Source organism: Aethalodelphis obliquidens, unplaced genomic scaffold (genome assembly GCF_003676395.1).
Source record: "Aethalodelphis obliquidens isolate GAN/ISIS:26980383/991018 unplaced genomic scaffold, ASM367639v1 scaffold123, whole genome shotgun sequence".
In the NCBI taxonomy this organism is placed as follows: Eukaryota; Metazoa; Chordata; class Mammalia; order Artiodactyla; family Delphinidae; genus Aethalodelphis; species Aethalodelphis obliquidens.
The window spans coordinates 1362438-1388702 of record NW_020838067.1 but is presented as its reverse complement, the minus strand read 5'-3'; the positions used below and the strand labels follow the sequence as shown (position 1 = coordinate 1388702).

Genomic DNA, 26265 nt, shown 5'->3' with positions numbered 1-26265 from the left:
GCTCACCTCTCTACACGAGCCCGCCCTCACCTTCCACACCTCTCCCCACTTACCTCTCTACACGATCCCGCCCTCACCTTCCACACCTCTCCCCACTCACCAGGCCCATTTCCAGCTGCTAAATGCTGGCAGCTACCCCTGGCTCTGAACAGACAAGACAGCAGGCTCACGCCTCAGAGCCTCACCCAGGCTGTGCCGCCACTGGGCAAGCTTTTCTTTCTCCACCATGCCCTGCAAAGCAAGTCACCGCTGCGCAAAGAGCCCTAATGAGTCACTCTGCACACGGCACAGCACTCTCCCCCTGGCTCTGCTGTCAGCCCCCAGAGGGGCCCTGCTGGTGACTTTCGATCCACCCCCCCAACCCCAGCTTCATTCATTTGGGACTTCCGAGTGCCTCCTACATGCCAGGCTCTGGCCCAATTCCTGCTATGCTCTCGTGGAGGACAGAGGCCATCAACAAGCACATCACGCGTATCAGACAGCACCAAGGGCTAGCAGGAAACAAAACACGGACATGAGGAAGTATGATGGTAGAGAACTGGGGACACTTTAGGCCAGTAGGTCAGAGGAGGCCTCTCCGAGGAGGTGACACTCGAGCTGAGACTTAAATGAGGAGGGCACAGCAGGTGCAACACTGGCCCATCCAGTAAGTAGGAGGCCAGTGTGACTGGAGGTCAGGAGCCATGGAAGAGGCTCAGGAGAGGGCAGAGGCCAGATCGTGGGTCACTGGGGGGGGCAATGAGCGCCCGGACAGTCTTCAGCTGACGGCTGACCTGATCTGAAGACATCCATAAAAGGAGCAGACTGTCCACCGTGTGGGGGGTCAGCAGAGGGAGGAGGGGAGGGCCCACAGTCTGGAGAGGAAGGACAAGTGAAGACACACGTGGCCTCTGCAACATAAGGATAACGAAGGGGATTCACCAGACCCGGGTCAGGGGCGGCAGAGCAGGTCCCAACGCCTGCCCAGGGAACTTGACTTTCCAAGCTTCAGTTTTCTCATCAGAAGAGTGGGGCCCATGCCCCCCTACACCCCCATCACTCAGCGTTATCGCACAGACGCAAGTTTGTAGCCACAGGCGTGGACCCTGGCAGACACTCAGATGCAGCTCCTTTCCCCTCCAAAGAAAAAAGCCACTTTTTCTTCTCACTTCCCTGAGTGGAGGGTGGGAATCTCATCTATTGAAGGAAGAAGAATAGCAGCCCTGGTCCCACCACTGCAATGTGCTCAGGTCACATGTTAACACCTGTAAGAAGACAAGGAGAGTCTCCCCTCTCAGGGGCGAGAGAAACATAAGAGCCGCAATGTTCATACGACAGGAGAGAAATCCCTCTTCATTTCTTCAACAATTTACAGTCTAAACCAAGGACTTGTCAAATGCTTGGAGACGTTATAATTTGGTGCCTGAAACCTTCTGTCCCATGAAGAAACACCACGAACGTACACGTGGAAGGGGAGGGCAGAGGACAGTGACCCGGGAAGTGGCAGCTTTGGAGTCAAGCAGAGCCCTGGGTCGGCCACTTCCTAGCAGCCTCCCCGAGTCCCAAGCCCCTCGATGGCCGAACAGTAACCACCACACTCCCTGCAGTGTTTGCCCGGGAAGTGGCAAACGTGCAAGAAAAGCAAAGCCAGTTGAGATCTGCCAGAGTGTGGACAGTCCAGAATCACATCCGAGGTCAGAAGGTCAGTGAGGGAGAAAGCCAGGCCTCACCACAGACTCCAGAAGCATGTCCTTCACTCCCTACACCTGTCACAAGAAAAGACCACCAATCTGCCTTCCCATTTTTTAACCTCCAACCTACACTGGCTCAGAGAACGTGTCCTAAAATGTACCTGGACGTGACCAAACAGAAATCAGTGACAAGGGGAGGGGAGAGCAGAGAGGATCGCGTGCCCCTTCACATGCATCTGTGGCTAGAACACGGCTGGAGTAGAAGATGTGAGGCGGGGGACCGGAGCAGGTTCCTGCTCCTCTACGAGCCTCCGGTTCCTCTCCTGAAAACAGGGAAATGATCTCAGACTGCCTGCAGCATGGACCAGACGGGAGGTGACAAGGTGAAAGTACTCAACACTCATCATACAGCAGGGCCCGCTATGCCCAGCGAGCAACCAGTGCAGCTGTCCACCAGCAGGCCGATAAAACCATCTGACCAAGAAGTGTTCCTATACGTACTCGTGGGAGCAGAGAATGCCACCGGAAGGGTCTGGAGGAAGTGGAAAGCAGGGAGGTACCAGGTCCCTGGGTCAGCAGTGAGGAGTCTCTGAACTATATATACACCCTTTGTGCCACGTGCTACCATTTTTCTATATAAACAAAACACCTGTCCATGGAGTCAAGTATACTGAAATGGGTGTGGAAAAGTAATCCACAGAGGTGTACTAGTGGCTTCCTCTGGCGAGATGGGAGGGGTAATTAGGGGCCTTCTGCCTGGTTTGTAACGTTCTATTTCTTCAGAAGTAGAATGTATTCATGTACTGCTTGTATAATTTAAATTAATTAAATGGTACATCTCACGAAGGCTTTTGGGCAGTACCCACCACGACTCTCTGCCCCAGCATCTCAGTTCTAGGGTCTTTCCTTACAGACACACTAGCACACCCACCAAAGACGTCTGTTCTATAAAACTCACTGAAGCATCGTTAGCAAAAATGAGTAACGACATAAATGTCCATCATTAAGACATTCAGAAAACGGTGGTGCAAGTGTACAACGGAATTTCATGTGACCTTTAAAAAGAATGATGTTGCTTTATATGTACGAATGGGCAGGCCCGAGTATTGAGTGAAGTACTCAATAGAGTGGTGTTACCATTTTGTGGAAAAAAAAAAAAAAGAACGAGAAAAAGAGGGGTCGACATATACACAGGAACGCTGCCTGCACACGGAGTTCCTCCGAAACGGCACAGGACGGGACAGCGGCTGACTCCGGAGATGGGCAGCAGGAGACCAAAAGACAGCGAGTGGACGCCTTCTGGGCACTTTCAGGGTCTCTGAGTTTCCCTAACCTGTTTGTGTATTACGAACGCAGTGTATTACGAACGCATGTGGTAAAAAACACTTTCGCTGTTTTGGGGGCGGCGCGAGAGACTTCCCGGCGGGCGCCCCCGCCCCGGCGCGTCCGAGCCCCGCACCCCCCGCCCGCGCTCACCGCCGATGATGGTCCGGATGAGGGAGGCGTGTCCGGGGCAGTCGACCAGCGTGACCTGCAGCCGCGGCTCGGCCCCGGGCTCGGGCTCGGGCTCGGCCCCCAGCGGCGCCGGCCGCAGGCGCGCGGGCAGCGGCACCGAGAAGCACGAGAAGCCCAGGTCGAGCGTGATGCCGCGCTCGCGGCTCTGCGGCTGCTTGTCGAAGGCGGCGGTGGAGGCTGTGGTGCTGAGCGCGCGCGCCAGCGCCGTCTTGCCGCTGTCGATGTGGCCCAGGACGCCCACGTTCACGTTCACCCGCCGGCCCGCCATGCCGCCGCTGCGGTCCGCCCGCTAAGCCGGCCCCCGCCGCCCGCGCCCCGCTCGCACGTTCCGGCGCCGAAGCTTCCGGCCGCGCGGTCAGTCCCCCGAGCCGGGGAGCCAGGCGCCGGGGCCGACCTCCGTCAGTCCTCGCGTTCGTTCGTTCGTTTCCACGGGCTCTAGCTGAGCGCCCTCTGGGCACCCGGCGCCTTCTGTCCACCGCGCGGGGACAGGTCGCTTTCCCCGCAGGACATGGGGGACCCGGAGGTGGGGGGGGAACAATAACCGGGAGTAAAGACGGAACCAGACCACTACGGACCCCGAGAAGCCCTGGGGAAATACAGCAGCGGTGGAAGCACCAGGCCCGGGGCAGGGACGGCGGGCCGCGAAGCTGAGCCAGTCCTGCCTAAGAGCCAGCGCGGGAAACCTGGGAAGGCTGCTCGGAGAATCTCGGACCGGGCAGTCAGCCTGGCCTCAGGGGGCCGCCAAACTGTACGCAGAAGGTCGTGTGAGTGCGCGCGTGCTGGGGAGGGCCCGCAACGCTCATTCTCTTGAAATGTCACCCACAGAAAAGGTGTCGCCCACGGGCAACAACACGGATCACAAATTTAAAGGTCTGCCCTGGCCAGGCTGGTGACTCGCCAGAGAGTAATCAGCAGGGTTTAAGGTGCCCGGGGTGGTGGAGACTGCGGAGGTGGAGAGCACATGTCCTGTGGCCACAGATGGGGAGCCACGGCTCAGCTTTGGCCAAGTGACACCAGGCAAGAATGCTAGCCCAACATTGCCCCATCTTCCCGCTTTTCAAGAGACGAGAGTGTTTCATGTGAAATCTGAGAGACATTTTGCCTGGTGAGGCCGCCGAGCCTTGGGGCTGCGGGCTGTAGCTGTTACCCGGCCCGACTTACACCTAAACGCTCACCAGCGGCAGGGCTGGGGCTTTAAGCCAGGTCTTACCGTGTCCAACTCACACCACAGCTGGCTCCAAGACAGGTGCTGCCCCAGCAGTAGCCTGGAGTCTAGCCCTGTCTCCACAAGTGCCAAGGAGACGGCAGCTCTGAGTTGTCTGAAAAGTCAGCCAGATTCAGACTGTATCCTGGGGTCAGCTGTGCCCCTGCACCAAGCAGAGAAATACAGACCTCTGCCTAGGCAGGTGTGAGTCATAAGCTCACTCCAAGAGCCAGGGAGAGTGTGAGGGACACCCTGTAGGAACTGGAGCCCTGTTGCCAGCAAAATGCAGGTCACATCATGCCCCCTCCTTTGTCCTTTGTCCCTATCCTGGCTTCTACCCCAGTGAGGCGAGTTTGCTTTAGACCAGGCTGGTGCCCTGGTGCTCTCCCCTGTCCCAGCAGGCTGAGGACCCCTTACACATCTTTGCTTCCCCTCGGCCTGGCACATCAAAGCCTCCATAACTGTTTCTTGAGTGGACCCACCTCCAAACCTCCAGCCCACAAAGACACCATCCTCTGCAGCAGACTCCTGGGTCCCAGCCTGGGTTCCAAGGCTGGGCCTTGTCTCTGGGAAATGACTGACAGGGAACGGCCTGCAGAACTGCGATTATTGGGGATTTGTTCTTAATGTTAATGCGATGCTGGTTCCTTTCTGTTTCTTTAATGCCATTTTGTACGAAGGTAGTTCAAAGTTCTTTACGAACAGCTAGTAATTAATTCAACTTCATTAAGGCCAATTAATCCAGGATTAATTATAAATTTGCTCAGAGGAAGTTATTATACTTTGCTCTTTGATTTGAGTTTGGCTTTAAAGATTCTTTTAGGAGTAAAATGGAAATTTCCTTTTTCTCTGAGGGTATCTACCTTGCCAGTGATTGTGTTAACCACGTACCTTCCTCGACATGTCCCATACTAACCTCACATGAGGTTGTCACCCAGGCCACCACTGTGCTCCATGGCACTGCCAGTACTGAACAGATCTGCTAATGCCCCGTTAGCTGCAGGGTGGGAGCTGATGTCCTGGCAAGAACTGGCCCCACACAGGTTCAAATCACGGCCCTACCTCGTGCTGGCTGTGTGCCTGGGAGCACACTTTCCACCTGGATATGGATACAACTCTTTAAGGTCTACAGTGGTTGGCGACCCCTCCCTCTTCTTCTGTAAGACTCCTCAACTCTCCTTGGAGGTCTCACACTCCTTTCCTCCAGGTCACTATGGGGGCTGACTGAACGCTAGCTCTAGGGGTGGGCCTGAGACTCAGGTCCATTCCAGTAGGCATGACCATTGGTTTGGCAGTGAGCGTGTGACCCAAGTTAGCACAGTCGGAGAAAACCCTGGAATTTTTTCCAGGACAGGCAATAGAAAAGTGTGCTCTCTGATACTGGACTAAAGCCTGGGGAAATCAGTCTGGGCCCTAATGGGACCCCTGGAGGGAAGCCTGGCCGCAGCAGAACAGTGGCCTCCAAAGATGTCCATGTCCTGGAACCTGTGATGGTGTTGCCCTCCATGGTAACGAGACTTGGCAGGTGTGATTCAGTTAAGGATCTTGCGATGGCGGGGATGGGGGAGGTGGGGAGCTCACCCTGGATTATCCTGCGGGCCTGATGTAGTCACCAGGGCCGTTACAGGAGGGAGGCGGGAGGATCAGAACCAGAGATGGCGTCATGAGAAGACGCTGCTGGCCGTTACTGTTTTTAAAGGCGGAAGCAGAACGTAAGTCCAGGAAGGTGGGCAGCCTGTAGAAGCTGGAAAAACCCAGGCTGTGGGTGCTCCCCCAGGGCCTCCAGACAGCAACGCAGCCCTGCCCACACCTTGGTTTTAGCCCAGTGAGGCCCGTTTTGGACACTGACCTGCAGAACTGTAAGAGAATACCTGTGTGTTGTTTTATGCCATTAAGTTTGCAGCAATTTGTTACTGCAGCCATAGGAAACTAATACAAACATTTACTTGGAGTGTGGAGTCTCTTCCCATTTATTAAATCAGTGAAGGGCTCCTAACTCCCTCCCACCTGGTCAGAGAATCAGAGTCTGACAGCTAAGACCTACACTGGAAATAGCCTCACGGCCTGTCCGCTGGTCAGACCTGCTGCTTTTGCCCAGGCTGCCCTGACCTCTGACCCCATTGCCATGTGACGCCAGTGGGACGCCAGTGGGACGATGGTCCAGATGGAGCCCAGGGGACCTGCAGGCTCCAGCTGCTTTCTCGGCATCTGCTGTCGGGTTTCCCCACTGCGGTGGGATGTGCCTGCTGAGACGGACGGAAACTGTTCCCCAGCAGAGAAGGTTGCAATCGGAGGCACAGGCCTCACCCTGGCTAACCTGACCCCGTCCCCAGCCCCACTTCCTACCTCAGGCTCCAAAGCAATTCCAGTGAGTGCCCTCGGGTACTGTTTCCGTTTGAAAAGCATGACAAAATTACCACGAAGGGCAGGACACACACACAGCAGGCAGATATCCAAGGGAGAAATAGCCCATGTCTTTATGTTCCAAAGCTCTGATGCCATTTTCTGTGCCCCTCCCAGTGCTTGAGCCCATTGTAAAAGATCTCACTGAATTCTTTTAATAATCCCAGGAGGTGCTGTTATCGCTACTTTACAGCAGAGGGAAGAGGGCCGGGAGAGGTGACTTGCTCAGGCCCTCTGCTCCCTGCCAGCTGATCCTTGTTTTATGTCAGGTTTTTTTCAACCTCAGTGATATGAACCATCTTCATAATTTATGCAATATCCAGGTACCACCTACAACTTCATATTTTTCTTTAAGTTTGACTTAAATAAATAAAAGTATCTCCCTTACACAGAAAAACATTATCACTTGCCATAAATAGCTGGGAACCACAACAACCTCAGAATCAGGATCGTTAATAAAAAGAGAGATTAGCAAGCGTTAGAAAGGGGTTAAAGTCACACTCCACCCGCTAAGACTCACTGAATTAGAATTAAAAAGGCAATAAAGTTCTCACTATGTGGATCAACTTTATTTAATTTTATGCCTTTGTACCACCTCTAAGATGCCAGCAACGTTATTTAATTTTATGTCTTGTACCACCTCTAAGGTGTTCCTTCTGTCCCCAGAAATCAGCCTGGGGCTGAAATAACAAGCATGCCAATGAGGTTGGCAACGATCAGAAAGGGGAGTGAGAATGTGGGAATACAAGACCAGGGACTAAGCCCATTAGCTTAAACAGGGGACTCTTTCAACAGGGACTTTCTTTGATTTTGATTCTGATTGGTTTGGATCTTGGGGATCATGGCTCTGAAGCGCACCCCAGACACTGGGAATTATCCTGCTCTTAATCATTGTAATAATCTTTGTCGTGCATTGTATTCTCTCAAGAGCTTTAAATGCATGTTTGCAGCCACCAAGCACCAAGCAAATGATCTCCCTACGACTGAAACATCAGAAAAAGAACGAAAGAAAGACTGACAGAGAACGTGAACCCGACGTCATAACCCGTGAGCACCACACAGAGGGTCAGCAGAAGCTGCGAAGCCTCCAGAGTGGTAGCTGGGAATAGCACTAATGCCTTCAATTTGTATTGCATCCCTCAGGCTGAGAGACTGGTCAAAAGGGGGAAATTGTTAAAAATAAGACAATGGGCCCAAAACACAGTGGCTTATGCTAAGCCTCAAGTCACCAAATCAAGACTTAGTTACTGGACTTCCCTGGCGGTCCAGTGGTTAAGACTCCGCGCTTCCACTGCAGGGGACACAGGTTCGAACTAAGATCCCACATGCCACGTGGCATGGCCGACAAAAAAAAAAAAAAAGAATTAAGTTTCAGCTCTTTCCCCTTTGAATGGTCTTGGCACTCTTGCTGATATACTGAGGGTTTATTTCTGGGCTGTCTATTCTATTCCATTAGTCTATATGTCTGTCCTTGTGCCAGTGCCATGCTGTTTGATTACTGCAGACCATTATTCAACGTCCCATTAGTTAGGATACACTCTCAGCACTCAGCTGAGCCTGGAGACCACGACAACGTGTGGCTCCACGGGGCCCCTGGGTCATTGCCCCCCTCCACATGCAGCAGCCTTCTCAAGATGTTGGAGAAGGCAGAGGCAGGCTGGACCTGGGCTTCTGGGCTCAAAGGTCAGGTGTGAAAGAAGTCAAAGCAAGGAGCAAGCAGAAGCACTGGGAACCAGTGGCTGAGATGCTCAAGCTTGGACTGGAGAAAAGAGGGGTCCAAGGTACTGGAGGTGAAAGAGCAAGGCTCATGGGAGTGAGAGTGAGAGAACAGGCAGGTCTGGGGTTGTCACACAGCACAAGCTGGGATGCAACTGTCCACTCCATTCCTTGTATGTGTGTCACTGCACAGACCCATGGGTGGAACCCTAACTCAAGTTATTTTAAGTCCCAACGTCAGTGTCATTTACACTGCCAAGTAGGGCAAAGCTGGATCTGGGAACGTAGAGGATTTCATCAGGAATCTGCCAGCTTTCCTTTCCTTTGTGCTGGCTTCATTCTCAGACAGAGTCTTCCCATGAAGAGGCCAAGATGACCTGGAAACCTAGGACCCAAGTCTCTTTCCCGATATTTCCAGTAAAAGTGCAGGTCTGAGTGCCATTGGACTGTCCGCTCACATCTCTGAACCAATCACCACTCTGGGGAGGAGGGGATACTTTGATAGGCCAGGCCAGGGTCCCGTGTCCATTCCTGAAATAAAGCTGGGGGTGGGGGTCAACCCATCTAAACCACCTAGATGCCAAGTGGGGGAAGGGGGGTTCTCTACAGAAAATTAGAGTGAAGGCGGCCAGAAGAGGTAGGAAGGGTGCTGGCTGGGCATAATAACCCCTGTCCACCGCTATTGGCCGCACCTACCTTCATGCACCTTGTACACTTTGGACACTGGCCTGCCGCGTCGTCTTCTGTTGAAATGAAAGGAACTGCCTGGCTCTGCAGCCAGGCCCAGCTTCTTTGCACACTGGACCTGGGGTCTAGGCCTGGGAAAGGCATTTGCTCAATTTGCGATCTTGGACAAACTCCGTCCCCTTGTAGGGCCTCAGTTTCCTCACCTGTAAAAAGAGAATGCTAGGCTGGATCAGATGTTTGAACTGTTCTTTAGCAGGAAAAACATGTAACAGCTCTGGTGGAGGGGGAGGTGGGGGTCAAAAGTTTCCATTCACTGACAGAAACCATTATCAAGTCCCATAAGATCCGCTGTGTAAAATACCTCCAGCAAAACTGCATGATTTTGTGTGTATGTGAGTGTCCAAAGCCCTACTGAATTTATAAGAAGCCTTAACTGTGAGCCAGGCTGTGTGCCAGACACTGGGGTTAAAATGATGAACACAGACGTGGTCTACACTTTCAGAATGCCTGCCATTTAGTGGGAGAGACTAACATTGACCTGATAGTCTTGCAAGTAATCAGAAACCTAGACTCAAAAGTTATGATGGAGAAGTACAAGGAGATGTGAGAGTCAGGAACTCCTGCACCTGGATTTGACTTCAGGTCTGTCTCAACCCTAATGCAAGCTCCCCTGAGCTCTGGGCCAGTCCCTCCCTTTCTCTGGACCTGAGTCCACTCAGGTGTGAAATGGTGACATAACGTCTGCTTCCGAGGATGTTATCCTTCTGTCAGGGATTGGTCCAGGCGTTACCACATCATGGCGCCTTCCTTGGCTCTCCAGCTTTTCCAGATGGCCCTGCTCTGGGCTTGCACACCACGTGGGGGTACCTGCTTTGGCACACCTCATGTTGCAAGTTTCCCAACTAAGGACTGAGCTTGTCAAGGCTGGAGATTTTGTATTTTATGTGTGCATCCTAGTGCATTGTACTGTCTGGCTCACAGCAGGTGCTAACAAATGTTTGTGGAATGACTGGGTGGATGGGAAGAGTACACTTTTGGGGGAAGTGTTAATATCATCACGGAACCGGACAGGACACAGCCACTGGCTAATTGTCTCACCTGAGGTCGTGGGATGGGATGAGGTTTACACCGGCTGCAAAGCCTGAAGTCCTCAGGTGGAGTTCCAACTCTTCTGATTACTTGCTGTGCGTTCTTCATAAGTTATTGGGCCTCTTTTAGCCCGCACCTTTATCTGCATTAGGAATTACACTAAACGTCATCCACAGCCAACTTAATCTAAGTAAAGGGAGACGTGGAGGCGAGGAGAAGAGGAGGACAAGCCCAAGGCGGAGGCTGAGCACAGCCTCCCCAGGGAGATGAAAGGCGTGGGAGTCAGAAAACTGCTTAGTGGGCACAAGTCGAAGCTTAAGTTCTAAACCTGTCTCTTCATCTCCAACACCGAGGTCGAACTTGAGCTCCGCAAAAGGGTATCCATTCGAATGCGGTCACTGACGCAAAGGCGCCGTGAAGAGCGGAACTCGGGCCCTCACTGCGACGCAGCGGCTCTTTCGGGCCCACCCGGGCAGGAAGCGCCGGCTGCGGGGGAAGCCAACCTCGGGACACAGCCGGAAGTGAGTGGGCGGAACCTTCCCGGCAGCCGCGACGGGCAAAGCCAGGAGCCAATGGGGCGCTGAGGAGTTCCCGCCGCGGCCAATGGGGAGCTGACCGAGGCGGGGCCGGACCAGCCACCTGGTAACGGCCGCGTGGTAACCGGCTGCGCGCTGCTAGGGCTGAGCGGGCGCTCGGGCTCCAGGTGCGCAGGATGAAGATCGAGGAGGTGAAGAGCACCACCAAGACGCAGCGCATCGCGTCCCACAGCCACGTGAAGGGGCTGGGGCTGGACGAGAGCGGCCTGGCCAAGCAGGCGGCCTCGGGGCTCGTGGGCCAGGAGAACGCGCGCGAGGTGTGGCGGCGGGGCGGGAGCTGAGGCGGGGGGACTGAACTGAGGGGGAGACTGAGGCGGGGACGGGGCTGAGGTGGGCCCGGGCGGCGCGGACCTGGGGGGGGGGCGGGGGGAGGACGTCCCGGGGCGCGGCGACGACCCCGCGGCCTCGCTCCTGGCCGCGAGTCCTGACTGACCGCCAGTCCTGACTGACCACCGCTCGGGGCCAGGCCGTCCGCGCGGCACGGCGGTCGGCGGGGAGAGGATGGGCCAGGTCCCTGCTCTCTGGGAGCTCGCGTTTCAGACACAGACATTTAAACCGCTGAACAGAAGGGCCGTTATTAGACTTCGGGGATCAGTTCCTGCGGGGCTCTGCGGGCCCGGGCACGGCGTTTGAGTTGCTGTGAGCGCAGTGAGAGGCTCTGGGACTTTTATAGTCGGGAGGTGATCCGCCTGAGCAGGTGGCAGCTACAGAGGCGTTTCTGAACATTCCCGTTAAGCCCACTTCTGCTAAGTGATGCTGGTGCCAAGTGCCTTCGGCCGCATTATCATCACAAAACTGTTCAGGCTCTTTGTGTGTGTGTGTATTTTTTTTTTTTTTTTGATGAAAACATTGAGGGTGGGAATGGTCACTTCACCCATCCGCTTGCCACCCAGTTTAGTAATAGTAATGCTGGAGTTTGTGCCTGTGTGCCCCTGACTCCTGAAGCAGCGCGCTCTGTGGTAGGACCGCCCCCTCGGGCCCTTTCAGCCCTAACTTCAGCCCTAACTTCAGCCCATTTTGCCCCTCTGCCCCTGCGGTGGCTCGGCAGCTGCAGAACTCCTGGGTAAGACTCTTGCCTCCTAGCCTGATTGTGCTAATAGAAGGGGCCAAAGAGAAGCCTCTGGTTTCCATTTGGAACATCAGGTTTCCAGAGAGGAAATAGTGACAGGGCCAAGGTGACTTTGAAATTTCTCTTTATCCAGCTTCTGCTCTCGGAGGGCCTGTCTCTGCGAGTAGCTGACGCTGTTGAGTGCTTTTCATGTGCCGAGCACTGTGCTAAGCAGCTCCGTTTCCATTGTCTTATTGTTCATCACCACCCTTATACCCGTCCCTCCTCCGCTATGTTATGACACTTTTCAGACATGCCAGAAAGTTGAAAGACTTGTGTAGTGTGTACCTGTGTGCTTGAATTCTACAAGTAACATTTTACTCTGTTGCTTTGTCTTCTGTCTGCTCATTTATCCATCTAACAATCTGCTTTTGCATTTCAAAGTAAGTTGTAGACATTAGCATACTTTACCATAAACCCGTTAGCCTTTGTGCCACTGTGCTGTGAACTCTGTTTTCAGATGAGGAAACTGTGGCTCCTAGAGGTTAGGTTATGGATCTGTGGTACTCGGCTGGTAATTGGTAGAGCCAGGATTTAAACCTAAGTCTGTCTGGCTCCAGAACCCATACTCTTGACTCTGACGCCGTGTGCCTCCATACGAATGTGAGCTTCCCAAGGATAGAGACCGGGTAGCATCATGTACCCAGAACCTGACTCATTATAGGGACTCAGAAGTTACGTACTGAATTATTAGGCATCCCACCTCTGCTACCAGGTCCTTGTCTGAGTCTGGTCGCATCAGCAGCCTGTCCTCATCTGAACAATGAGAGTTAGACTAGGTCATCTTTTAAAGGCCCTTCCAGTTCATACTTTTTAAATTTTGGAATTCACTGGACATGTCTCACTGGAGAGAAGGAGCCTAAATGGAAGAAGATTAAATGGAAGGGGAAGTGTGTGAGTAAGAGTACGTAGCCAAGGTTGGCAAAGGCTCTTCTACCTCTTTTGAGTTGCCCAGAGAGTTCCAGTGCTGAGGATTATGATATCAGAGGTTACTGTGGAAAGACCATAATGGCTCTTTTGCCTTTTTAGAGATGCAGCATCTGAAGAATATCTTCTAGGCTCTGTTAAGTGTACTGTGCTTTTCCAGCTGAGCCAGAAGTGGAATAGGGCACATCCACATGCATTCCCTGAACCCACGTTTTTGAGGGGCTGTCTAAGTGTGGGACCAAGGTACGTCTCCACAGTCCATGGGGAAAGTGGGAGAGGAGATAAGATGTGCTCACAAGACCCTGTCCACAAGGTACCACCCAGGTAGAGGAGCTGTGGGCCTGCCCTGAGGCAAGGACGGTGCACCTTGGAGACAGTTGTGCTTTCGGTTTTTAGATCAGTGTGAGAAACCTTGAGATTAGGTGTTAAAGGAGTGTGATTTTCTCAGCCCTACTCCTTTAGAGTTAAATATTGTAAAATACATAAAACCAGGAACGCATTTATGGAATTTCTAAACACACGTATCAATATGCAGTGAACTCTTGAACAACATGGGTTTGAACGGCATGGGTCCACTTATTCACAGATTTCTTTTAATAAATACATATTAGGGTGCTACATGACCCCCAGTTGGTTGAACCCAGGGCTGCTGAACCACAGATATGGAGGGCTGACTGTATAGTTATGCCCTGATTTTCGCCTGCGTGGAGGTTGGGTGCCCCTAACTTCAAGGGTTCATGGGTCAACTGTATATATGTGTATGTGTATGCAAAATACATGCTGTATGTATATAATGTCCATACCTGTCTATATATAATATAGATGCTGTAAATGGCTTAATACTCAGAATACTTAAAATACACAAACGAACAAGTAATGTAATCTTGAGGATTTGAAGGGCATTCCTCGGATCTTAGGATGCTGTAGGTTAAACCTCACGTGCTGCATTTGCTTACAGCATTCCGGGATAGTTAACTGATGGCCAACTAGTAGCATATGTCATTGATTCTTAGCCCTTAGTGGGTTAATTTGGGAATGTGATGAAAGCTGTGACCCCTCCCTGGAAGAATGCACATTTGAACATATACACAGAGTCTTGTTTCCAGTTTTGAGGTGTGTGGGCCCCTGGAGTATATGCCACTGCTCCCATTTGTACCCCTCCTGTCTGTTATCCACATAGCAGCCATCAAGATACTTTAAAAACAAAATTTCAGAACATGACATGCGGCCTAAGGCTTTTTCACTGGCTTCCCATTACACGTAGAATAAAATCCAAACTTTACTATGGACTGGAAGATTCTGTTCTGAGTGCTGCCCCTCCTGCCTCTACAACCTCATCTTCCCGGTCTGCTTGTTTTCTGAACTCTGGTCAGCACAGCTTTTCTGTCCCTTGGACATGCCAAGCTCATTCCTGTATTTTGAATTTATTGTTTCCTTTGCTTGGAACACTGACTCCTGCCCTGCCTGCAGCTTCGTATATCAAATACAATGTCAAAGAGGCCTTCCCAGATCACTCTTTATTATAGAGTAACCTCTGCCCCCAGCCGCCTGCTCTTTTCTTGCTCTTTTTTCTTCATAGTAGAGATTCTGTGTTTGTATGTCTCCTCCACTAGGACATGAGCTCCATGGCCCTCTACTGCCTCTGGCGCCTAGAACAGCGCCTGTGGTGTCCTGGCACTCGATGAGTCTGAGTTGTGTGGACCAGACACTGGACTTTTTCGTCCTGTGAAACATTTTAATATTGATTTATTATTTCTTTCTATTGTGGTGTCTAGGCATGTGGTGTGATAGTGGAATTAATCAAAAGCAAGAAAATGGCTGGAAGAGCTGTCTTGTTGGCAGGGCCTCCTGGAACTGGCAAGGTACTCATTTTCTCTCATTTTTTAAAATCTACCCAAGAGGATGATCTTAATGTCTAAGCCAAATTCAATTTGTGTCTTAACTAGTCTTTGTTTAGCTAAATTGGTTATATGTATGTTTTTAAAACCAATGTGCAATAATACAGTTGAGTATCTAAAATCCATGCTTCTAAAATTCAAATTACCCTGGCTGACCTCCAGAGAAAAGAGAGTGAAGTCCTCAGAGGTGTCTCATTGTCTCTGTAATTTGTCTTTTATCTCTTTCAAGTCTCCTTTGCTTTGGAAATATATTTCTATTGGCCTAGGGCTTCATAAAATCTTGGGAGTGACATCTTACTTGAGGGGGAAAGAAAACCAGTCAGCAAGCAATTTTCCAAATGCTCACTTGACCCCGCACTATTCTGGCTGCGTGAGAGATGGAAAGAAAAAGCAAAAAAGGGGGCTTCCCCGGTGGCGCAGTGGTTGAGAGTCCGCTTGCCGATGCAGGGGACACGGGTTCGTGCCCCGGTCCGGGAAGATCCCACATGCCGTGGAGCGGCTGGGCCCGTGAGCCATGGCCGCGGAGCTTGCGCTTCTGGAGCCTGTGCTCCGCAACGGGAGAGGCCACAACAGTGAGAGGCCCGTGTACCGCAAAAAAAAACAGAAAAAGGAAAAAAGAATAAGAGACGTGATTTTTATCTCCAAGGGCCTTACAGTCTCTCCAGGGCAGCATGAAAAACTCCAGTTGAGCGCTAAGCTGCGAGGCATCGCCTGATCTTAAATGCAGCTGGAATTGCAGCGGGAGGTGACACTTGGGCTGGTGTGGCTGGAGGGGTTGAAGCTTGACATTTGACTTGGCAGGGAAGAAAAGGGCCTTCCAGGCCGAGGGTGCAGGACAACTTGTGGGATCTGTGACGGGCTTGGCTGGGCGCTTGAAACGCACTAGAGTCCCCAGTCTGGGCCCTGCTTGTTCTTCTGGAGGGCGCTTGGTGCAGGAGAGGAGGAGCCTGGGGGAGTCACTGTGTAAAGAAAGGGGTTCCAGCGCTGGTGCTGAGACCCCAGGCAGGTCCCTTAGCCTTTCTGAAGCGGTAGCACAGCCCTGCCTGTTGGAGGGAGCTATCAAAGTGGCGGTTGTAGGATGACGACTCTCATCATTTTGAAGTCATATGATTGAATTGATAGTATGTCTTTTACTGGTGTCTAACCATAGAGGAAGAAGTGCTATATTTGTGAACAGGTATAAACGTGAGCTTTAATTCCCTTTCTGCTTGTCACTGTATTTACCATTTATTTGCTTACTGTTCCTTCTCATATCTTAGACCTTTGCTCTCCCTCCATTTCCTTCCTAAAGTACATCATTAAGAAGGTCCTTCTAGAAGTTTGTTGGTGGCAAAGTCAGGTTTGTATTTATTGTGTTGCCCCTGTTTGGAAAGATAGTTGTGTTGGATATATAATTCAGTTGACAGATGTGTTCTGTCAGTACTGTTTCTCTCAGTGATATTTGCTACCTTTTGGCTTCTGGTGTTGCTTTTGAGAAGACTGGTTTTGAGGATTTTGTCTTTTCTCTCTGGATGTTTTTGGGATATTTTGGTTTTGGTGTTTCACTGTGACATGTCAAAGTGTGGATTTATTTTCATTTATCCTGCTTCATATGGATCTGAGTACATATTGTGTCTAATAAGTTCTGGGAACTGGTCAGCCTTTGTCTCTTCAGATGCTGCCTTTCCCTGTTCTCTGTCTTCTCTTCTGGAGCTCCAGCTAGGTGAGGTTCCACTGCAGAGGTCCTCCGCTTGGGCCGAGTTTGCCCCCCGGGGAACATTTGGCACTGTCCTGAGACGTTTTCGGTTGTCACACTTGGTTGGGCCGGGAGTGCTGCTGGCATCTTGCGGGTGGAGGCCGGGGGGTTTGCAGGGCACCCTGCAGAGCACAGAGCAGCCCCTGCCAGAGGAGTTCTCCAGCCCCAAATGCCCACGGTGCCAAGACTGGGAAATCCTGGGCTGGAGCTTCTCATTTTGTCTTCTTAGTCTTTGAACCTCTTTTATGTTTTCTGTTGTTTTGACTCTTTTGCGTTCTGGGTAGCTTCATTACACATGTCTTCCAGTCTGTCTTGTAAGCTGTGAGGAAGCTACTCTTTAATCCAGTCCATTGAATATTTTCCATTTTGAAAAATTTGAAACCTACAAAAGAGTGGAAAGAACAGTTTGATGAATCCCTCTGCACCCTACTCATAGGTAACTAAGTGTAAATATTTTGTGAGATTTGTGTTTTCTCTATGTTACTTCTGAACCATTTGAAAGTAAGTGCAAGGGACCTTCTCTGTCATTCCCATGATGCTGTCATCCACCCAAGAAATATAATGTTGCTAATAAAATTAGCTAATATCTAGTTTATATTAAAATATCTCCAAGTCATTTCAGTTTGTGTCTCTTTCATTTTTTTATATTTTTAAATTGAATTATAATCACATATCACACATTGCATTCATTATTGTCTCTTTAGTCTCTTTATCGAGAACAGTTCCTGTCCCCTGCATTTTTGGTTTCTTTTCTTTTATGACACTGACATTTTTGAAGAGCCCAGGACAGTTGTTTTGTAGAGTACCCTACAGCTGTCCTCCAGTGGTTGTCTGATTGTGTCTGAAACATTCAGCTCTTTGGCAGAACGCGATGCAGGTGATGTGTCTGGAACCTGCATCACAACAGGGGGCTGATGCCACGTTCTACTATGAGGGGACTGGTTCCCTCTGAAATTTATAATCATTTGGGAAGTGACACTTTGAGATGTCCTGAATATCCTTTTACCCTATGGCTGTAGCATTCATTGATGGTCATTGCTTTATCAGTTATCACATTGGTGGTTGCAAAATGGTGAATTTCTAAATCTGTCATATCCTCTACATATATTAGCTTGCTTTTTTTTTTTGTAAGGAAGAAGCCCCTCCCTTCCCCACTCATTATTTTTAATTTCTTCAAAATCTGTTTTTTGCTTGTTTGTTTGTTTTGGCCGTGCCATGCAGCTTGCGGGATCTTACTTCCCCGACCAGGGATCGAACCCATGCCCCCTGCAGTGGAAGCGTGGAGTCCTAACCACTGGGCCTCCCAGGAAGTCCCCAAATCTGGCTATTTTTGATAGCCTCTTGTTCCTTGTTCGTGAAATACTTTCTTGTTTATTTTGTATCCTGTATCTGCTTGTGGACTCATGTTTGATCAAATCTGAGGCTTCCCTGATCTCTTGATTAGGGCCAAGTGCTTCCTGAGAGGACTTGGGAGGGCCCCTGCTGTGCTGCCAGGACAGGGCACATGAAGGAAATTTTGTGGCTTGGGTTTTCTGGCCATCAGGCAGTGTAGAGACCAATCCTTAATCTGTTTGAGAGCCTGCTGGTGAGACTTCCTCAGCCAGAGCTGTGGTGAGACGGACAAGCCTGTCTTTGTCCCTTGGAGATTTTCTCTGTGGCCACCTTGTCTACTGACGTGTGCCCTTCAAGGCTCCTTTTTATCCAGGGGTTTCTGGCATCTGTCAAACACCTGCCCAGCTTTTCAGAGTAGTAAACTACCTTGCAATGATAGTTTACTACTTTGGGTCTATCATGACTACTTACTTATTCTAGATGTTTTGTAACAGGAGGGAGTGGCCGTGGCCCTAGTGGCCGCTTTGCTGGAAGCATGGGTTTCTGGTGCTTTTGTAACATTGTACCCATGGACCTCAACGTTCAGACGACTTAACTGAGTGGCCGGCAGGAGTGTGGTGCTTGTTCAGAGTATGACCATTCCCCTCCTGAGGCCTGCACACTCTTTTTTTTTTTTTGCGATACCCGGGCCTCTCACTGTTGTGGCCTCTCCCGTTGTGGAGCACAGGCTCCGGACGTGCAGGCTCAGCGACTGTGGCTCACGGGCCCAGCCACTCCGCAGCATGTGGGATCCTCCCGGACTGGGGCGCGGACTCTCAACCACTGCGCCACCAGGGAAGCCCTACACACGCTTAATAATAGGGCTTTATGTTTGGGTTTTAGAAAAAGGTGTTCGGATGAAGTTGAAAACAAAGTAGGTTTTTTAATCTTTTGGCAACAGCCTCTTTTTTGTGCCACTTGCATGGGGGGTGGGCACACAGAAATAGGTCTTGGAGATCGGGGTTTGCATCCTGACCCTTGTGCTTGCTAACTGTTTGACTTTGGGTGAGCTGGAAATTTCTGAGTTTCGGTTTCTAAATTCACAAAAGGTGAACTAGATTATCAAGTTCATAGGCTGCTTGGGAGGGTTCAGTGGGATCCCTCGTGCAAGTCACCCAGCCCTATATAGTAGGTGTAGGTATACTCTGCACGGTAGCCACATCATATGCCAGCCTTCTGGGAGCCTTTAAATGGAGGAAACTAGACACACCTGAAGCATTTCTTAAGCAAGCATTTATCGTATTTTAATGGACTATGTCGACCATCTCTTCTGTATTTGGTAGTGGTGGGGGTCTGCATTGAATCAGATGCAGCACTGTCTTTGCAGTTCACAACTGAGGGAGGGGAGTTGGGGCCTGTAGCGACAGGGGAAGAGAAAGAGGAGTGACTGGAAAGGTGGCGGGGTTTGGATAGAAGGTGAGCGTGGCAGGCCTGAGGCTCCTGCTGGGAGTCCTGGTGTCATTGTGCTGCTACCTGCCCCGTTATGCTCCAGAGATTTTCCCTTCGCTCTTAGGATACAAGAGAATACAGCTTTAGAGGTATCAGCCTTGAGGGCACAGACCCAGATGCCTACTCAGACGGGCAGTGGGGCTGAGTGAAGCGCCCGGGAGCCCGCACGAGCCCTTGCTGGGGAGGCAGCTGCCCGCGTGTCCACTCCCAGTGCTGCCATGTGGTCATAGGGGCCCCTTGTGGCCAGACCTTCTTGCTTCTCAGAAGAAGCTAAATAATTGTATTTTTATGTGAAATTTCCCAACATTAGAAAATGGGCAACAATTGAGTTTAAAAACACACATGAGGACTTCCCTGGTGGTGCAGTGGTTAAGAATCTGCCTGCCAATGTCGGGGACATGGGTTCAATCCCTGGTCTGGGAAGATCCCACATGTCACGGAGTAACTAAGCCCGTGCACCACAACTACTGAGCCTGTGCTCTAGAGCCCGTGCTCCACAGCAAGAGAAGCCACCGCAGTGAGAAGCCCGCGCACCACAATGAAATGTAGCCCCCACTCGCCGCAACTAGAGAAAGCCCGTGCACAGCAATGAAGACCCAGCACAGCCAAAAAAGAAAGAAAACACACATGAGACTCTGCAGGCCAAAACAGGAGTAGTCTGTGGGCAACCAGTTTGCTACCGGTGATCTAACCCAGGACTTTGATTTGACAGATGAGGAAGTCAGGCACCAGAGATTTGCCATGTACCCAGGGTCACGCTGAAGGTTAAACTAGCACCAAACGGGCAGTGAACAGAAGAGGAACCTTTACTGAGCCAGTTTTAAAACTGTCTCGGATATCTGTGTCATCCTTCAGTAGCAACCTTGTTTTCTTCCTTAGCCTGTATGCCTTGGGGACCTTACCTGGGCTCTCGTGTCAAAGTTGAGGAAAGGTGAAAACAGTAGTAAAAGGCCGTGGTGCTTCCCCGTCCTGCACCAGCTTTAAGGCACTGGCTTTTCATACTTGCTCTTTGACCGTACATCTGTTAGTCTTCGTCTGTTCAGCATCTGCCTATGGTAGTTATCTTAGCAAAAGTAAATTTGTAGTTTATTAGGGCATGTTCAAGTGTAACTTCACCAGTTCATAGCTTCAGAATCCTAGCTTGTGTGTCATTCTTCATGGTTTGCGGGGCCACTCAGCATAAAGTGAACATCCTGTCATTTGTTCCTTGATTATTGATTTCTAATGGGTTGTAAGTTGGTGCCTTCCTGTGTCTGTAAAGACAGAAAGCAGTATCTCAAAGACCCAGTGGTGCTGTTCTACTGCGACGAGGTCAGAACCCTGTTTTGACACTGAGGGAACAGTTTTGGGAGACTATACTGACTATTCTGATGGGAATCTGATCTCTGGAACCCTGCTGTCAGACTTTAAGGTTCCACTGTGCCATTTTCTAGATTATGGTACCGAGGACATGTTATCTAATGTGTCTCAGCTTTCTCATTTGTGAAATGGGGAGAGTAGTGGTGTCCACTTCGTAGGGTGAGTGGAAGGGGCATGTGAAACATCGGGAACTGGACTGGCCAAGTCTCAGTCGTGGCAAGTGTTGTGATGACAGGGCCCATTTTGCTAGAAATCGACTGTCCACAAAAGTCATTAAACGTTTATTGTGAAACATGCAAACCTTATTAAAACTAAAGGGCTAGAGTTTCAGTTCCTAGTTAATAATTTTTTTATAGCATATGTTCCTGAATTGTATTTCAAGAATGTGAAACAAGTGCATTTCCTTTGTTTTCTTCTGTAGACAGCTCTAGCCCTGGCTATTGCTCAGGAGCTGGGTAGTAAGGTCCCTTTCTGCCCGATGGTGGGGAGTGAAGTTTACTCCACGGAGATCAAGAAGACAGAAGTGCTGATGGAGAACTTCCGCAGGGCCATTGGTGAGTACCCTGCCTGCGCCCAGTACCCATTTGCGCCTAATACCCTGTCCATGCCTGTCCGAGGCTTGTCCTCACCTGCCTCTTCCTTGTGAAAATGCCTCTAGGACTTGTATTCGTGGCACTGCTGTTTTTCTTTTGGTGCCATTAGAGTTATCTTTGCAAACGAAACGAAAACCCAGTTCTTCCAATGGAAGTGCTTTAGCAGCCAGCGAATGTGAGCCCAGCTGTGGGGCTGGGGCTCTTCATCTGACAAAGTAGATCTTCCTGGGGGCCTTACTGTGCTTTTAGAGATGACAGTCCCCTGAAAAAGTTCTGGATGTAAGCCAACAGCACTGTGTGTCGTGCTGTCAGAACGCCCGGCCTGCATGCTGAGCCGGTCAGCAGGCGAGGAAACCATGTGGGACGGTGGAGCTTCAAGGCTGTGGTGCCAACCGTGCAGGGCCTGGAGCTGCTGTACTGCCTGCCTGTGACGTGCCAGGCCTGCCACTGACTGTGGCCTTTCACTCCCCAAGAGGAAATTCTCAGTCTGCACTTTGCATCTGATGAAACAGAGTCTCATAAAGTTAACTAACTTGCCTACTGTGACCCAGCTAGTAAGTAGCAGCAGCCCTGCAGTCTGACCCTACACCTGTCTGACTCTGGAGCCCGTGCTCTGACCATGTGCTGCGAGCAGAAAATGGCCGCTGTCCTGAATTTGTACCTCTTACCAGCCAGGACTTCTGGGGCGTTCTCCTGGCCTCATTCCTGCTGATCTAGTTCTGGGGAAATCTTAGTTTCCCTCAGACCTACTTGTAGACATAGCTTATTCCTGTTAAGCTATGAAAAAGTATGTAATGCACACGTGAGTGTCTATATCTAGGATATACTTGCTGAGTTACAAGTATGAACACTTGTCAGAGTGCCTGTGTCATTTTACAGTCCCTTTGGTTGTCAAAACAAGGTAAGGGGCTTCCCTGGTGATGCAGTGGTTGAGAATCCGCCTGCCAATGCAGGGGACACGGCTTTGAGCCCTGGTCTGGGAAGATCCCACATGCCACGGAGCATCTAAGCCCGTGCGCCACAACTACTGAGCCTGCACTCTAGAGCCCGCAAGCCACAACTACTGAGCCCGTGAGCCACAACTACTGAGCCCGTGTGCCACAACTACTGAAGCCTGCACACCTAGAGCCCGTGCTCCCAACAAGAGAAGCCACCACAATGAGAAGCCCGTGCACCGCAACGGAGAGTAGCCCCCGCTCACCGCAACTAGAGAAAGCCCGCGCACAGCAACGAAGACCCAACGCAGCCAAAAATAAATAAAATAAATAAATTTATTAAAAAACAAACAAAAAGCAAGGTAAGTATTCTCAAGAAGGAAACTTACTAGAAAACGTCAAGGAAATTATGAAAGTTTAAGAAAGAGTAGATTTGTCTAAGCCCAGAATTCTTTCCTCAGGAATGGTAGAGTCTAATTGAAGGGTATGGTCATGTAGGGCCTTAGAACATGGTAGGGCTTTGCGTGCTACGTGCTGTGAAATGAAGGGAGAAGCAATGGGAGAGTGGAGTCCCTGTGGCTGCGTGTGGAGAGTGAGGGCAGAAGCAGGGAGCCCACGAGGAGTCTGAGCAAGAGGTGGTGGTGCGTCGGCCGGCGCGGTGGAGCTGGGGGTGGGAGAAGCGGTTGGATTCTGGGTCTGGTGGGATGGTGGAGCTGATGGGATTTCCTGAGAGATTAGTTGTGGGGCTGGAAGAGAGAGAAGAGAGAGGAGGTGAGGATGAGTGCCAGGCGCTGCCGGGTTTGGAGGTGGGAGTATGGGGAGCAGCAGACTGGGCATCTGTTGAATGTCGCTGTGGGTGTAGTGGGCCGCGTTCATCAGTGTAGCCCCAGTTCCTGGCCCACGGTGGGTGCTCCGTGATGTTTTTCTGAATGAGAGAAGGGGTGCACTTTGAAGCAGGTAGAAGAAAACAGAGGCCTCTAGCCCTCAGTCTGTGTCTGGTCGATAGACAGATGTTTGGTTTACACAGTGTTTTTTAATAACTTTTGAGTGAGTTGCCAGTATTTGGAAATTGGGAGATGTCCCATAGAATGAAAGAAGCTTTCATTCCCTGGCAGCCGCGGTGGTCCAGGCGAAGCAGGCACCCTCCCTAGCAGAGCAGCCTGTACCAGCTCGCCCCGGTCTCCTTGTGGCACTCGCTCTGCTGCCTTACAGTCCCCGCCAGGGCCCTGTGAGCACTGGACTTTGGGACTCTTGTTAGAGGTTGGTTTAGAAACCAGAAACTGTGCACTCTGTCCATAGGCTAAGTTCTGGATTTTTTAAACTGCAAAGTATTTCCTACTGGAAATATTTTTTACGTTGAAACACTGGATTTCTTTTTTTTGTGCCTATTTTAAAGTGACATATAACATACACATAGAAAAGTGTAAAAATACCTATAGTTTAACAATAATGAAGTAGACGCTCATGCAGTCACCATTCAGGTCAAGGAACAGAGCACGGGCGGCACCACAGACATGGCTCGTGCCCTCACAGGTCATAGCCCCTCACCTTTCCTACACGTCCCCCACAGAGCGCAAGAGTGGTGTGGCAGTGGCTTCTGTGGCAGTCATAACCCTGTACACCCGGGTGTGTGTCCTAGGCAGTGTGGTTTAGTTTTGCCCCTTTTATAAACTTTATCTGAGTGGAACCTACTTTAGGTGCTGTGTCTTGCTTCTTTACCAGCCTTTTCTTTGTGAGGTTCAGCTCGTGGTGTTGTATCTGGAATAACAGTGGAAGTGGCTCAGAGGGCCCCCTTCCTAGTTTAAAATCTTTCTGAGTACTTCTCGAAAACTTAATGAACATGTGACAGATTTTATTTAACTCCTTAAGTAATGAGATAAAAAGTAAGGTGTTACAATTAGTTCAAATATCAGAGTACATTTTAAATGTATTTTTATTTATTAAAAAAAATATTTTTCTGGACTTCCCTGGTGGCACAGTGGTTAAGAATCCGCCTGCCGATGCAGGGAACACGGGTTCAAGTCCTGGTCCGGGAAGATCCCACATGCCGTGGAGCAACTAAGCCCGTGCGCCACAGCTAGTGAGCCTGTGCTCTGGAGCCTGCGAACCACAACTACTGAGCCCACGTGCCACAACTACTGAAGCCCGCGTGACTGGAGCCCATGCTCCGCAACAAGAGAGGCCACTGCAGTGGGAGGCCCACGCACCGCGATGAAGGGGGGCCCCCCCGCTCACTGCAACTTGAGAAAGCCCGCACGCAGCAGCGAAGCCCCATCGCAGCCAAAAATTAAAACACACACACACACACACACACACACACACGTATTTTTTTTTCTGACATTGATAAAAGATGACAAAACGCACCTTTACATGAATGCATATGTTTGGGTTGCTTAAAGTTAACTTACATGCTTTAAAATTTGAAAAAATAGAGATAAATTTCCTGGGATTCTGTTTTGTGATTTGCCATTTTTGAGGGGACAAGACAATGCGGTTCTTTTGATGGCAGCAAGGTGAAGAGAAATTTCTTGATCCTGACACAGAGTAAAAAGACAGGCCATTGACTATCTTCAAAAAGGAACCCTGCCCGTCTTCCTCTGCCTTTGAATTCCTGTGAAGTGGCGGAGGGGTTGGGGAGGAAGTGGTGAGCTGCCCAGAAATGAAAAGCAAGGAGTCTGTGCTGTTTCCTTGGCGTGATGAAGGTCCCTGTCAGGGATGTAGAAACCTGAGCCAGCAGATGAAACCTGTGCCGTTCACGATGTCATTGCCGGAGATAGCGCCAGCCCGACCCTGTTCCTGGCTAACAGCCGGTTTCATTGTCCATCACCCACATCCCCTGCCTGCTTGTCAGCACAGAGCAACTTCTAAACAAATATGGGGGCTAGTGAGAGACAGGAATGCCTTTCTTCCCCTACTCAAGGAATTTCATGTTACAGTCGTCTACCAGTAAATAGAGGGAAGCAATTCCATTTGAAGGAACTTATCTATGTGGGATATAAAAGTTTTGATTTAAAAATAAATCAAGTTAATTTTAAAAGTACAGAAATTTCCAATTTTGTCACAATCTTCTGTTGTCACAATTCATGTTGTTTGGAAAATTTTTGTCTTGATGTTCAGGAACTAAGCATTAGGTAAGGTAGAAATGAAATGCAGCCTCTCTTTTGGGACTATTCCAAGACTTCCATTTGTAGGTGATCAGATTAAAGTAAGGTGGAGTAAAACTTTAATATCTGAGAGTCTTTGCCCTGACTGGGTTTCTGGGGAAAGAAGGCAAACAACCCAGTGATAGGATAATGACCCGGTTTGAAGGTGGGAAGTGACCGAGGGTGTCTGAACCGTGGGCAGTGTTTCTGTTTGCCACTGGGATATTTCCCTATTATGACAGAGGCGGCTTGGTGGTGAGGACACCCAAACCATTACGGGGCTTCCCACCCGCAGAGTAGTATACAGCTCCACGTCATGAGCAGAACAGAGTTCTTCACTCATTCTTTAGATGAGTGTCTCTCAGCTGGGGCTGTACATTGGAACATCTGGGGAGCTTTAAACCCATAAAGATGACAGGGTCCCACCCCTTGAGATTCGGAGGCAAATGGTCTGAGTGCAGTCGAGGAGGGAGGAATTGTAGGAGCTGTCAGGTGAGTGTGCAGGGTGTGAACTGTGAGTGGGTCCAGCAGAGGTTCGGAGCCGTGCTCCCTCAACTTAAGCCAGCAATGGTCCTCTTTTGCCCGGGCCCACTGGTATTATTTACTTAGGTATTTCTTTTTAAAGTGACTTGGTAGTTTGGTGCACAAATACAGAAGAGCGCACGGAACATCAATGTATACCTCGGTGGATTATTATACATTGAAAACCCATGAAACTAGCACCCAGTCAAGAGAGAGATTATTGCCAATACCCCAGAGCATCTGTATGGTTACATCTATCCTTCCATTTTTGAGATTCAGCCCTATGGCTGCCGGTAGCCATAATCATTTCTCATTGCTCCATGATATTCTATTGTGTGAATACAC

At 50.3% G+C, this 26265-nt stretch overlaps 2 protein-coding genes and 1 long non-coding RNA gene across 10 annotated transcripts in view; 1 reads left to right on the top strand and 2 right to left on the bottom strand.

Annotated features, from left to right (window-relative positions):
• EEFSEC (eukaryotic elongation factor, selenocysteine-tRNA specific) overlaps window positions 1-3690 on the bottom strand; it is a 188832-nt gene extending 185142 nt beyond the window's left edge. For 3 of the 7 annotated variants that reach the window (XR_003431113.1, XR_003431114.1, XR_003431115.1), the window contains exon 1: window positions 3147-3690. Coding sequence is in view for 3 of the 7 variants with exons in the window: in XM_027098501.1 (XP_026954302.1) it covers window positions 3147-3453 (307 nt within the window). In the remaining 4 variants the exon portion in view is untranslated. The remainder of the gene's footprint in view (window positions 1-3146) is intronic. The other 4 variants (XR_003431117.1, XM_027098502.1, XM_027098501.1 and 1 more) reach the window with 3 other exon arrangements.
• Window positions 3691-3950: 260 nt separating this feature from the next.
• LOC113615749 (uncharacterized) lies at window positions 3951-10830 on the bottom strand. Its single transcript, XR_003431119.1, has 3 exons — window positions 10294-10830; window positions 9205-9398; window positions 3951-6076 (listed from the first exon to the last, which is right to left on the bottom strand). It is a non-coding gene; the product is annotated as an uncharacterized LOC113615749 (long non-coding RNA).
• A 93-nt stretch (window positions 10831-10923) lies between these two features.
• Window positions 10924-26265, top strand: part of RUVBL1 (RuvB like AAA ATPase 1) — a 35378-nt gene continuing 20036 nt past the window's right edge. Inside the window, exons 1-3 of one of the 2 annotated variants that reach the window (XM_027098505.1) lie at window positions 10924-11137; window positions 14691-14777; window positions 21149-21281. In XM_027098505.1, the coding sequence (XP_026954306.1) occupies window positions 10997-11137; window positions 14691-14777; window positions 21149-21281 (361 nt within the window). In that variant the 5' untranslated portion in view covers window positions 10924-10996. The remainder of the gene's footprint in view (window positions 11138-14690; window positions 14778-21148; window positions 21282-26265) is intronic. The other variant, XM_027098506.1, reaches the window with a different exon arrangement.